The 13,306-nt window shown below is 46.8% G+C and overlaps 1 protein-coding gene across 1 annotated transcript in view; it reads right to left on the reverse strand.

Moving 5' to 3' along the window:
* SFI1 (Sfi1 homolog, spindle assembly associated (yeast)) overlaps positions 1 to 13,306 on the reverse strand; it is a gene marked incomplete at its 3' end in the record, with an annotated part of 27,263 nt that overhangs the window by 3,556 nt on the left and 10,401 nt on the right. Inside the window, exons 10-24 of the mRNA XM_010155993.1 lie at positions 12,901 to 12,971; positions 11,700 to 11,792; positions 11,239 to 11,336; positions 7,403 to 7,484; positions 6,345 to 6,523; positions 6,036 to 6,111; positions 5,170 to 5,265; positions 4,672 to 4,748; positions 3,816 to 3,912; positions 3,252 to 3,348; positions 2,403 to 2,563; positions 1,922 to 1,996; positions 1,558 to 1,632; positions 1,041 to 1,211; positions 118 to 356 (exon numbers count right to left, since the gene is read on the reverse strand). Of these exons, the coding sequence (XP_010154295.1) occupies positions 118 to 356; positions 1,041 to 1,211; positions 1,558 to 1,632; positions 1,922 to 1,996; positions 2,403 to 2,563; positions 3,252 to 3,348; positions 3,816 to 3,912; positions 4,672 to 4,748; positions 5,170 to 5,265; positions 6,036 to 6,111; positions 6,345 to 6,523; positions 7,403 to 7,484; positions 11,239 to 11,336; positions 11,700 to 11,792; positions 12,901 to 12,971 (1,687 nt within the window). The remainder of the gene's footprint in view (positions 1 to 117; positions 357 to 1,040; positions 1,212 to 1,557; positions 1,633 to 1,921; positions 1,997 to 2,402; positions 2,564 to 3,251; positions 3,349 to 3,815; positions 3,913 to 4,671; positions 4,749 to 5,169; positions 5,266 to 6,035; positions 6,112 to 6,344; positions 6,524 to 7,402; positions 7,485 to 11,238; positions 11,337 to 11,699; positions 11,793 to 12,900; positions 12,972 to 13,306) is intronic.

Genomic DNA, 13,306 nt, shown 5'->3' on the forward strand with positions numbered 1-13,306 from the left:
TCATGAGGGGACAGTGTTGTCACCAGACAAATGACCAGCACAGACAGACAGACGACATAAACGTGGAGACAGACAGATGTACATGCAGAACCACGAGTAGGCCAGCGACACACGCACAGATCGCTGAGAACGGAGTCCCCATCAAGGTGAAATGGCAGGTGACTGCATTTTGAAAGCCACGGCTCTTCCTCTGCTGAACGTCCTCTTGTCTCAGGGCCAATGTCAGGCATTTTAAACGTCACTTGCTTCTTCAGAGGTGGCAGAAAAGAACAAGGCTTATTTAATGTCTTGGAGAGAGCCTTCTGTTTCCACCGCATGGCACAACGATACACTAACTGGTGAAGGCTGTAGGCTGCCTGCCAACACAAGGAACAGCAGAGCATTTGATGGCCAACAGTAGGAAGCAACCCCACACCCCCCAGGAGAATACCACTGCAGAGAGGAGCAGGGACTGCTGGTGACCTCGCGGCCATTCCAGGTCTCTAAGCTGAATTAGCAGCTCCACTGCGCTAACGGTTGGGTAAAGAGAATTAACTGGGTACTTCTACAATGAGGCAGGCTGCACATTAGCAAATGGAACTGCTAGCATCGCCAAAAGCCAGAGAAGAGCTGGGAAAGCTGCCCAGGAGCAGAAAAAGAGCAATCAGTACAGGCACCCCCTGCTCTTCCTTTCCACACGCAGGGCCGAGCTGATACTCGAAGGCAGAAGTGACACAGCCGACATCTGAAGGTCTGAGTGGTGCTAAAGCTTAGACACCGCCTCTAATGCCTCATTCTACACAGAATTAGCGACCAGACCCTAGCCACACGCAAAGGTTTCATCCACAATACTGCCTGTGGTAGGAACTGGCCATGTTTTTAATCGCTTCGTTAAGAAAAGTTCCAAATGAACACCACCAGTGTGAAGTGCTCTAGTCTCAGCTGAACGAAAGGACGGGGTGTCTTGCTTTGAACCACAGGCAAAAGTGTATGTCAGATCCAAACGCGACCCGAGGCGTAGGGCTCCAAGATACACACACACACAGAGCATCCCCTTTCACCTTCAGCTGGCGCTGGGCTTGGAGCTGTCCCTGCAACGGTTTCATGCCAGCGGTGCAGACCCCGGTTACACCTTCTCTCAGGGGAGTAGCGGGGTACACTCCTGGGGCTTTTTCAGTGTCCTCTCTCCTCTGCTGTTGCTCCTTGGCAAACCTGAGCCAAGCATCGAACACCTACAACGTGAACAACAGTGTCCCTGAGGCAGGCCGCGGGCCAAGGACTCCCCCTGCAGACGGGACACTTCCCCTTCCACTGGAGAGCAGCAAGCAGAGCTGCAGCACCAGCAGGACACTACCACAAGGGCAAAGGGACAGGGATTTAAGGGCAGGGAAACACACATGAAATTTTTTTAATCAGATAAGAAGATTTAGGGACAGTTTTCCAGCATGCTAAAATAACATCCAGGACACCAAAGATAAAAGGAAACAAGCTACTAAGTGTGCACCCAGCCAACTGCAGTCAAACCTGCACGTGACCTGCAAACCCACTTGCCTGCCCCTGACTGCCCCACACCCTTACCTTCCTCTGCAGTGAAAGGGACCAGTGCCACAGTGCCTGCACTCTCTTCCGCTTTTCCCAGCGCTGCTGCAACAGCTATCGGGAAAAAATTGCACAGCAACCAGGTTAGGAGTTTACATGTCCCGCACCAGAAACGCTGGCCAGACGGAGCACCATCCAAAGAGGAAATGCTGGTGGAGCCATACACATTAACTCCTCCGTTCACCCCGTATGTGGCAAGGTGTCTCTTGCACAAGTGGAACCAAAAATCCAGAAAACATTTAAATCAAATTTGGTTTGGTCCTCGTGTAAATGAAATACGAAGGAGAAGAAGGGATAAGGATCAGGAAAGAGCTACATATCTACCTAGGTGACAATTCCTTACCCGTGTCTTCCAGCAAGAGAAGGAAGTGGAGCAAAGTCTGTGGGTCATTAGCTGATCTCCCTGCCTCTGCAGTTGCTGTAAGGCAACCAGAACAGTGAGTCACTTGCAGACAAAGCCCACTTATCTGAGCCAAATGCTGCTAGAGCAAAACAGGTACCAAACAGCCTTTATCACCTTCCTTTTGTTCAGTTGAGGCCACCCTCGACATCTCAGTCCTACCATGTAAACCCATTTGCAGATACCTATGAGCAGCAAGGATTTCATTAACAGTAATGATCCCACACAGGCAAGCCCAGCTCGTGTATCTTGTGAAGTCTATTCATTCTACCAAAGCTTCTTCAGGCAAGACAGAGGCACGTTCCTTCCTGCTCCTCCCCTGCCAAGACTACCATTCCCTTCACCAGGCAACATGGCCTGCTCCCCCACACCCTCAACTTCCCACCCCGGCTCACTGGCTGGGGAGGCTGCTGATCCATCTCACCATCTTCCCAAGGCACCGCTGATGGTATTCCTTCCATTTCTCCAGGTACTTGTGGAGTAGGTGCTGCTGGTGGTGCTGTACTGCCCTGCGCTGCTGAGCTGCCAGCATCAGAGACTCCCTAGTTAATTCCTTCCAGTGACAGAACAGGGTCTGTAAACGCACTGTTGGGAGAAGATAAATTAACTAAAGCACCAAAAGCAGACGATTAATCTTCAAATATCAAGTGATCAGCGGCTCTTCCAGGCTGTTTTAGCAATACTTAACGTTGATGATGCTCCGCACCGACAGCACCCGGCACTAGGAAGGATCGTGAAAGACTTCAGGTAGCGGGCAGTGAGTCTTCCCTGCTGCCACTCACGTTCTTTACCAACTTCAGAAAACCATTTGCCCTCTTTGTGCTTCAGAGTCCTCACGCCAAGAATGTGGCTGGTACCATGGAAGTACTAGCAGACTTTGAGGGCCTTTCTGAACTAATTGCTAGAGAAAGACTGCAGCAGTAATTGATAAGGTCACTTGTACTGCCCTCAAAACAGAGATGTCTGAGCTACTCAAAATTAGTAATGGAAAAATTCCTTTGAGGAAAGAAGTGTTACTATCCTTTATACAGGCAAGAAACCAACAGAGAAGCTAAAGTCACACAAGCAAAGAGATCACTGGAGTGATCTTCAAAGAGATCACTGGAGTCCCAAGTCATTCCCCATTCTATGGGGACGTCCTCTCTAGGCTTAACAGACCAGCTGGTCATTTCATCTGTGCAGGTGACACAGAAGACTGCCCTACTTAGCCATGTCTTCCTAAGGATCGTGCACAGACAGCTCTTTTGAGAGTTTAATTCCTCCGTCGGCTCACCTATATCCAAATGTTTTCTGGCCTCCACCACAGCTGTCACCTTCTGCTGAGAGTAGAACACTCGTAGGGAGGTGGTGTATCTCCACTGCAGCAACACCTAAAGACACAGTGCAAACAAGAGACAGGACACAGGCTGACACTGCAGTGTTCTTTGGAAGGGGAAGCCATGTATTCCACACACCCATTTCCATCTCATTTTTCACAAAAGGCTCAGCAAGACAGTGCAAATTTCCTACAAATCAAATACAGCTGTATTTCAGAGGGTCCCCCCACATTTTTCAGGGCATTCTTCTGTCCCTCCACCCATCCCCTCCCTGCCCCGTAATACTACTATGCTGTATCATGCTGCTGCTTTTCTCTTCCTTCTAGGAAACAGGGAGAAAGAAAGGAAGAAAAGCACGAGCTCACGCAGAGACAATGGTTTAGACATGTGTGTAAAAAGAATGGGACTCCCACTTTTTAGACCTGCCTTAGTAGTGGCTCTCAGATGATGGTTTTGGTCCTTCTAATTGTATTACCTGACCCAGCATCTGTACTCAGACCTTGGTGTCTGCACACACCTACCTTTGACAGGATTGCTCTCCTGTAGTGCTCATCTGCCCGAGCAGTTGCCTCACGTACACGAGCGAGGGTGTTTTCTCTCCATGTACACAGCAGCTGTCTGAAGGTAAAATATATTACAAAAGCATCAAAAACAAATGAAAAATTAAGAATTATTCTCACTTTTCCATTTCCCACTCACAGGGGAACAAAAACCAGCTGCCTCTATGCACTCAGTCTTGCCAATCAACTACTACCCCTTCAGGTGCCCGCTGAAGACCAGCACGCACCCCTGTGCCCTGCGTCTTAACCCAAGTCAACCAGGCTCTGCAAGTGACTCGGGGTGTATGGCACTACAAACGACCAAGTTAAAACTAAAGCAACGACAAGCAATTACAAGGTGCTATTATCTTTAATCGCTCTCCTCACTATAATGCAAGAGAGCCTCTACATCTTCCAGGCTGCTTTAATAGCAGAGCAGTCCGAATCCATGCACTGCAGGGAATGATACCGTTTGCTGTCCGGTGTCCCTCATGGGATTAGACACAGATCATAGAATCACGGAATGGTTTGGGTTGGAAGGGACCTTAAGGACTATCCAGTTCCAAACCCCCTGCCATGGGCAGGGACACCTTCCACTAGACCAGACTGCTCCAAGCCTCGTCCAGATGAAAGAAAGTTAAAGCAAAACAGATGGCGATCGAGGAAGAGGTTGACTCCTTTTAGGCAGATGACCTGCACAGAAATAGCAATGCACAGCAGAGTCCACTCCCAGCACTGAATACCAAAATTTACCATGATGGCAGTTAGAGAAAAAAGGGTGATTTGACCACAGTGCAGTCACTTCTCTCTCATGCCCCACAAGGACACGCAGGCTTACCGCAGCAGCAGTCTAGTGTGCTGTTCCTCCTTTTCAGCTACTTTGTAGAGAATGCCCTCTATGTTATGTTGGTAACTCTGCAAGAAGAGCAGCAAGAGGTAAAATTTCCCTCAACTGCCGACATCTGAGGAGAGAAGACACCTGGAAACTCTTAACAGCAGCTCGGGAGAGTAGTAACAGCAGCAGAGTGCAGGGAAAAGAACGAGGTTACAGCCACTGAAACCGAGTGCTGTTTTTCTGAGATGAACAGCCATTACCCACTCGTTAATGCTAGCTATTGTATACCCTTCACCAAAGCCACAAGATTACATTAGTTCTTTTGCTCCAAAAAGCAATGCTAGAGCTTTGTACCACCCTATCCTCAACAGCCTCCGTTCTACCGTGCACACTTGGTGTGTAAGCACCTACAGTGAAACAGAGTGGCAGCTCTTCAGTTCTCGCTGAAACACTTAGGCACCCAAAGACCAGTCTCCCAAAGAAAAGGACATTCCCTCCTACCTTCCAGGCTGCCACGGTCCTGCCAAGTAGCACGTGCTGATAGTGCATGTCTGCTTGCACCAACTTCCTCCATTTCTCGCGCTGGTGTCCCACATACTGTAAGGAGGGAGGGGGTAAAGAAAGAAAACAAAAAGAAAACAAATATATGTACAGGTGATGGATGGAAAACAGGCAAAGGCAGAGGGAAAAGGGCCATTCCCGCTCTCTGGGGAAACATCAATCCGTTATCTTGCTACAATAGGTTCTCACTCAAACTGGTGCTGCACTCTGCTATTCCTCCAGAAGGCCTAGTTGAGGCTTTTGTTTCTCTGCCCTTTTTAGAAGTCTTTTTGAAGTCAGATGCAGTTCACTGTAGTTAACAGTTCTGGACCAACCGACTAGCATCTACTCCGAAACACCTCACAGATTCTCCAGACACGCTGCGAGGCACGTTCGGTACGTTACATCGGGGTAAGGAAAAGGCCCAGCATAAAAGTGCGTCTGACGGGGCCTGCTCCGACCTGTGCACAATGGCAGGCCATACACCACGGGTTTGCTGCAAACCTCCAACCAAAGGCTTGAGGAGGACGTGCACAGTACTAGCTAGGGACAACTTCATCACACTAATTGCTTACATTCCCAGACAAACCTCCGAAAGTACAGTCCCATTCTCGCTGTATCTACACAAGTGAACAAGAAGTCAAAGAACTCCCTCTTCTCCCTACACAATTCCCGTTCCTCCCACACTGAACTGGTTTTATCCCCCTGGAAAGGCAGGAGAACTTAGGAATGTCTAGTGTTTAATATAAACAATTTCATTTCTGCCCATATGGGTTCATGCAATCTGAACATAACAAAAAGCTCTTCCCATCTGTTAACTCTCTCACCTCCCTCCACTTGCTCCAAGACTGCTGCAGACGCTTTGAATAGTGCAATGTTAAGGCTTGCATCTCCTTGAGCCGCCTGTAAGAAAAATAATTATTTCTTCTACAATGCAATTCACGATATTGAGCCCCTCTAGCACAGACACGAGTCCACACTTGCTGTTTGCAGCAACTCGTTTACTGAAAGACCAACTAGGGGATGCTAAAGCACAAAGAAGGAGTCAGAACCATTGTGAATTAAATGCTGTCTGGTACAAGTAGGCCACCACAGGACCAATCCAAATAAATCTCCCTTGTAAAAAACCTTCTTACTCTGTTTTTCTCTCCTGAGTATTTTGCTTCCACAGACAGAAAGCCTTCAGCAGCAGCAGGTTACTGTAGTGACCTCTGGCACGAACCAAGCCCTCTTGCTCCTCCAAGCATGCAGCTGTTCTCCTACGCCAGAAGCACCAGAAATAACGCAGTAGCTGCCTTTCAAAATGAAGCACAGCCTACAACGGAAAGAAAGTGGCAGTGAATTCATGACATGGTCCAGTTACAGACAACAGAAGACAAGTCCTTAAAGGTGACAGGCACAGAACTGTCCAGTGCCTTTTCCTCTTTTCACACTGAGCAGCAATGGACACGTCATCAATGTCCCTTTGCTGTAACTTCATGTGAACATGTGCTACAGGTACCTCTATGCATGTGGTTGAGAAACTGTTATCAGAAAACAGCAGGCCAAAGAGGAAAACACGAGCTAAGTAGCACGCGAAAGGCTCCCAAGAACCGATAAGCTCCAGAAAGTAGTCCTGTTGAATTTGCAAGAACTGATAACCTCAGAACACCAGGAGTCAGCCCTGTCTGCACAAGGCCGCCACACAAGCTCCCATCAGCTACGAGTTGTGTAACTGAGACCACATAGAGGCAGCGGTGGCTGCTGTATATGATGACTACAGGATGGATATATTAGGAGATGAAGGACCCTCAAAGGCACTTTGTGGACACCTACCAAGAAACAAGTAGTTTACCAGTACAACCCCACACTTCTAAAGTAGGCTGGGGTTGGCACTCTGTGACTATTATTGTTTCAACCAGGTAACTGTGAAGCAGTGCGAGAGAGAGCACACGCGTATTTACTGGGTGAGGGAACAGGTGAAGGAACTGTATGAATAGTTATCCTCTGACAGTAACAGCTTGATTCTCTTCTTAATAAACAGCTAACTTAAAAATATAATTGGTTGTAACCTGTTTCCCCTGACTTGATCCCCCACCAGGGAGAAGGGAATTCACAACACTCAAGTACGTCTCGTGCTAGCCGATGTTCACAGTGACTAGGAAACCACCCCCTCTACTTCCTAAGCAAGGCCAGGTAGCAGAGTTCCATTTACCCTCTTCTCTCCCATTCGGCATTCTCGCTGCTTGCACGCCTTCAGCAGCCACGTGTCGAAGACCCGTCTCGCCAACACCCTCCTGCAAGCAAAAAGGGAGAACGTCAGCGCAGAACTCCTTCAGAAAAGACACGTCACGAATGTCGGAAGACCAATCCCTCTGCAACTTAAACAGTTACACGATGGTTCAAATCATGCCTGCCTTCCTTGGAAATCAGGCAGCGTTGTGTCTTCATTATTCTCTGGGTTAAAAACCAGGCGATTAGTCTGTCCTCTTATTCTTGCCCAGAACACAAGTCAAGATCAATTAATGTTCTGAAGTTATTAGAACTGCCTGCTTTCAATCAGATCATTCAAAAGATTGTTCTGACTTCTGATCAAATGACTGACTTTATTTACAAACACACACACGCAGGAAAAACCCATATAACCACCTTTTATTTCTTCTCCCCTGTGAATACAGTCCATTCCCTCCTCCCTTGGAAACACTTTGAAAATCCTACTCTTTTTTTTTTTTTTCTAAACAACACAACACCCAAACACCAAACCACAACAAACACACACTACAATATGACTTGGAAAACAAGCTACAACAACAAATAATAGAGAGCAGCGTGGTCTGATGTCAGCACTGGAGGGATTCTACCAAAGCCTTTTTTATGAACAAGGTAAGGTTAGCTGCCCTCATTATCAAAGCTTCTTACTCTCTAGATGAAGATAAAACTTACTCGCTAGTCTACCTCCTCCCCAGGGATGCACCAAAGTAATTATCCCAAAAATGGCATTAATATCTATTAGTGAGTGAATGCTGTACATCTCTCGCGGAACGAGCATCCTAGTCCACAAGCCTGAGCTACAGCCTGGTGGAAACAGCACCCTGTTCAAAGTCCATCAGTCATTTCCACAGCTCATTCATGTGGGAGTACTAATCAGGTTGTCAGCAAGTTCCAGCTCTTCTCGAGTCTAAAGAGGCCTGAAAGATATTTTGGCTTGTTACCAGGTAATTTTTGGTACGTAGCTCATTACAAGTTTACAGGCTGGTAAACAACATGAGTAAGTCACTCTTCCTGGAGGGCGCTGGTAGGTGCCAGCAAGAGTCTCTGGCCTGCAGAGAGTCACACACCTCAACTGACGGCTCTTCTGGGCTATGTCCTGGGTCTTAGCGCCTCGCACGGCAGCTGGGGCACTGACTTGGGAGACGGTACGCACGTGCCGCACAGACCAACAGCGAAGCTGCCTTCTGGCAAGCTGCCACGAAAGTTTTGCTTAGGTCTGCTTGGGAAGCAGCCCCAGACCTCTGAACAAGAAACACGCTTCTAGTTTGTTTGTGTTCATGGAATAGGGTTTCGTCTGTACACTCTCTAAAGAGAAAAGATGCCACACAAAAACATTCCTGGCCCATGGAATCAAGGTATGGCACAGCACCAACAACAGCTTTTGAATCACCTGTTCATCCCTTCCCTGGTGAGAGGGGCAGAAATTACACCACAGCAGCTGCAACTCATCTTCACTAAACCTAAACCTCCTCAGCCTTTGAACCTTTTCTCTCGCCCTGTCTCCAGAGGGTAGGATACTGCACCCCACCTGCACTCTCACTCTCAACTCTTTGCAGAAATGCAGCTGCCCCTGTTACCCAGCCCGCCCTCCAAACCTATTTGTGAATCTCCCAAAAAGGAGAGATTCTTTTGCCTTTTCCAAGGCAAACTAGACTTTCTGCAGCTTGTTTTTCAACTGTGAAGCTAGGCCTCTGATGACAGAAAGGTATGACTCCAGAGCACGGGGTGTGAGCGTCCTCTGCCAATGAAAGGTGCAAGGTCCCAAGTCTACTAGAAGAGTTCATGTTAAAAAACATTTTCTCACAATGTACACAGGAAAAAGTGTCCCAGGAGGAGGCTCATTGTAAGAGCTTACTTCAAACATATCCTTTTCCAAGGAAGCAAACTCTTTGTTGTTAGCCTTCTAATACAGAAAATGGGAAATGGGTTTTAACAGCATCATCGAGCGTAACCCTGCCTGAAGCGTCAGCACGGAATCCATGGTTAAGAACACAAGCCCAGGCAAGGCCTTTAAGGCATCTCAGAAAAGGCAAACTCACTTTTTTTTCTCCTGATCAACATTCCTCCTCTCTGATTTCCTCAATGAACAAGTACACACTCTTGTAACTCCTGTGCATGTCTGCGCCCCAGTAACATGCCAGTAAAAAGTAAATAGTAAGATATATCACTACCCTGAGACAAAACCTCATGGCTGAATGTTGAGAGGTGATGAGAACCCAAAGCATCCGTTTACCTTAACAGAAAACAGGAATGAAGAAAGATCCCAGTGATTTCACTCGACTTCACACTGTTAACTGAGAATAGCTCCAGCAGTAGAAACTGATTTATTCCAGCAGAACTGCAGTTGTGAAACAAACAGTATTATCATTTTGAGTCCAGCTTCTTTTCTTAAGTTCCACAATGGAGACAAAAATCAAAGCCTACAGGCACATCTTGTTCGGTTCAAATGGAACCCAACTGCACTTACTGCAACTGACTGCGAGCTACGTAACCACAGTCGTACGTCTTCAGTAACCTCTGAGCAAAACCAAAGTGATTCTGGTTGCAAGACATCAGGCAATTAGAGAGATCTGTGCAATAATCATGCACTAAAAATAAACCGAGAATCCACTCTAACTCCATACCAAGTGTGTCAGTCACTTGTAGTACCAGACTCTCTTTTTCAGATTTTAATACTTAGAGCAAACTCTGCTGGGAGGATTAAAAGAAATGAGATAGAGATGTTATTGAGTGTAAGACAGTGTGTAGGCCACAAGGTACTTCTCTGAGCTGTAGTAAGATTAAACGTCTTTTTGAATGCAGACTGTGCTAAGCAGAAGAACACCACACGTTGGCTTGCACGGCTGAGTGAAGCTTCCCTTCCTTCCCTTACAACCCTGCATCTCATTTACACCAGGCAACTCTGTGTGGCTCACTGCACTTACACGGTGGCCTCTCACCAGGTTTCGTTGTTTGAGAGCAGCACCATAATACTGCGGCTGAAGGGGTTTCAGTTTCAACCAAATCGGTTCAGCTTCCAACTCCCAGGGCCTGGGCACTGCGGAGCACGGCATGCTGTACGGAGTGGCACACACCTCTCTTGTGGAGGTCTCACTCTCCTGCTAAGCCTCACCCCAAAATCAAAAAGTTCTAAGGCAACAAAGGTTAAAGACTCTCCTGCTATGCCTCACCCCAAAATCAAGAAAGTTCTAAGGCAACAAAGGTTAAAGTATTACCATGCCCTGCAATTTCTGGCACCAACTGAAAGCAGCATTAAGAACAAATACACAGAAAAGTGTAAGAATGAACTATAACCTTTCAAATTCGTCAAAACATACACTCCCACCAAACTCCATGGGTCAAATTTAAAAGCCTTCTGGCTGCTTTGTTAATATTGACTTATTCCTAGGATTAAATAAATATAGTTTCTACAAAAAGCCCTGCGTTCACTCTTAGAGCACCTCTAACAGCAGAGGTAGCACACACGAGCCATAAACTCCCTCTGTTCCTCCCCAGAGTAAAGCAGCAGCAAGTGTTCTGAGATCTGTCCGTGCCTGTGCTGCAACCAACTGCTCTTACCAGTAAAACACCCAGCTCTTAAGGCTAAACAAGGCTCGGGGCTAGGCTTAACTGATCTCCCTCTCACCCTTCACAGAGAAGCAGACGTAAATTGTCCATTACGCATAGAAAATAGAAGAGCAGTTGGCACCAGCACAGTCATGCCCCCAAAGGTCTCACCAGATTTTTAAGAGGCCCACAAATCCCACATTTGTACAAATTTATATTAATATTTCTGTGTACCGATAACGGGCATGAGCCACTGATGTTAAGGCCTGCTGCTGTTCTTCCTCTTTCTCTTCCAAACGGGACTTCCAACGGTTCCAGAACTTCTGCAGCACCTGAAACAAAACAGCAGTCATGAAAAAACATACATATCAAGAGAGGAGAAGAATGCAGAGAAAGAAATTGTTACATGCCTTGCTGAAACAGCATGCTGCAAGGGTGGTCCCCTGCACTGCTTCATACACCAAGGTTGTTTCATAACCTGCTATTCTGGTGATCACCATAAACACGGGAAAACAGAAAACCAAAATCACGTACCTCAGACTGCCAGTTAACTTCCACAGGAGATTTTCTGTGGCTGTTAGTGTTTAGGAACAAAGCCATCGGTTTAGCAAAAAGGTGTTTTGTAGGTGAAAGTGGCAGCCAATAGGACAGCTCAAGAAAAACTAACACAAGAACAAAAAGAGAGTCCAACTCACTGTAACGTGATGCTGATGGTATGACAGATTTTTTCTCATCTGCTGACGACGAGTGTTCATGACATTCTGCCAAAGACCCTTAAACCCAAGTTTCTGTAACAGGAAGAAGTGCACACAACGTACACACAATCCAAATCTGCAAGCACTGGTAAATTTAGAACTGGCTGCTCCTTACAGACAATCTACATTTGATGCTACTCCTTGCAACGGCCAAGATTTATGAACGTGTCATCAAAGCCATGTATCCATTTCCTCTCACCAACTGTCCCCCTCCAGCTGAACTAAAATTCCCTTCCACTTTCCCAGGGTTTTATTGCAAGACATCTAAGTCCTTATTCAGCCATCAACACCACTACCCAAGTCCTTTCCCAATCTATCCCCTCTTTCAGGTCAAGACTCATAACTTGCTCCTTATGAGAAACAGAGGAGATCCACTTCCCCGTCAAGTCTCCTCTGCACGAGGGCTTTTGGCTGCAGCCCCACAGCACCTTCGTTCAGGGATGAGCATGGCAAAGAGCATCCTGCCTTCAAGTGCTCTTACAGTCACTGATGTTTCCACCTAAGATCCCAACAGGTTTATTGCCATTCTTTTGATGATTGTTACAGATCCACATTTGAAAATAGTTCAGTTCCAAGAAAGCTGGAGGCTGGCTTCCACTCCCCTGTTAGACTGCCTTCAAGGATTTTTTTCCTTTCTTTAAAAAAAAAAAAAAAAAAAAAAGGACACTTCCCCAGCTACCTGCATATGCAATAAGCTATCTTCGGACTCCTGGAAATAAGCATGTATCCAGAGGGGAAAAAAATAATTCTTGTAGCAAAACAGTTTCAGCAGACAGAAACATTTGGGGTAGAGGTGAGGGGAACGAAAAAAGTATCAGGGAAAAATCAAGGAGAAAATGCAATCTCATGGTGAAATGGCCAGGGAGTACGGTAGCCAAATACCACCAAGATTAAACTGCTGCCTCACCAGTTTCCCCACTGGAAGAATAACTGTTTTGGAGAGCAGCCCAGGTTCCCCATTTGAATTCAACTGGCAGATTCCAGAAGAGTTGGAATTCAGAAACCTGACACCCAATGCAAATTCACCATGGCAGAAAACAGAGCATCCCCCACACCACTGTTAGTATCAATGGCACGCTACCAGTCAGTATTCCCATTCTCTCCGCAGCCTCTTCCACCCGACGCCTAACAGGGCTCTTACCACCAGACGATGCCTGTAGTGGTCTTCAGCCAGCTCACGCTGTCGCGCCTCTTCCGCACACAGTACGATATCTGTCACCCAGTTAAGTTTCTCTTCCACCCTGATACATACACAACCTTCTCCACAGAGGGGCACCAGATCTCCAGCTAGCTTTGCTTCAACATTTGCATTTCCAGCACTGTTTGTTACCTGCACAAGTTGGGATTACAGTCAAGTTTTTAGATTTTCCTGATTCAGTGTTAAGTAAGGCATTCCTCCCCAACCTTAAATTATCTTCTGCAGGCTCTTAGCTCCCAACAGCTAACACACTGTTAACTGCAACACTTGTATTAACTGTTAGCATGGCCTTACAACTTTCTAATGACAACAACATGTTTGTTGTCACCCATGCTACTGCACAGCATTC

This window comes from Eurypyga helias, unplaced genomic scaffold (genome assembly GCF_000690775.1).
Source record: "Eurypyga helias isolate BGI_N326 unplaced genomic scaffold, ASM69077v1 scaffold45837, whole genome shotgun sequence".
Classification (NCBI taxonomy): domain Eukaryota; kingdom Metazoa; phylum Chordata; class Aves; order Eurypygiformes; family Eurypygidae; genus Eurypyga; species Eurypyga helias.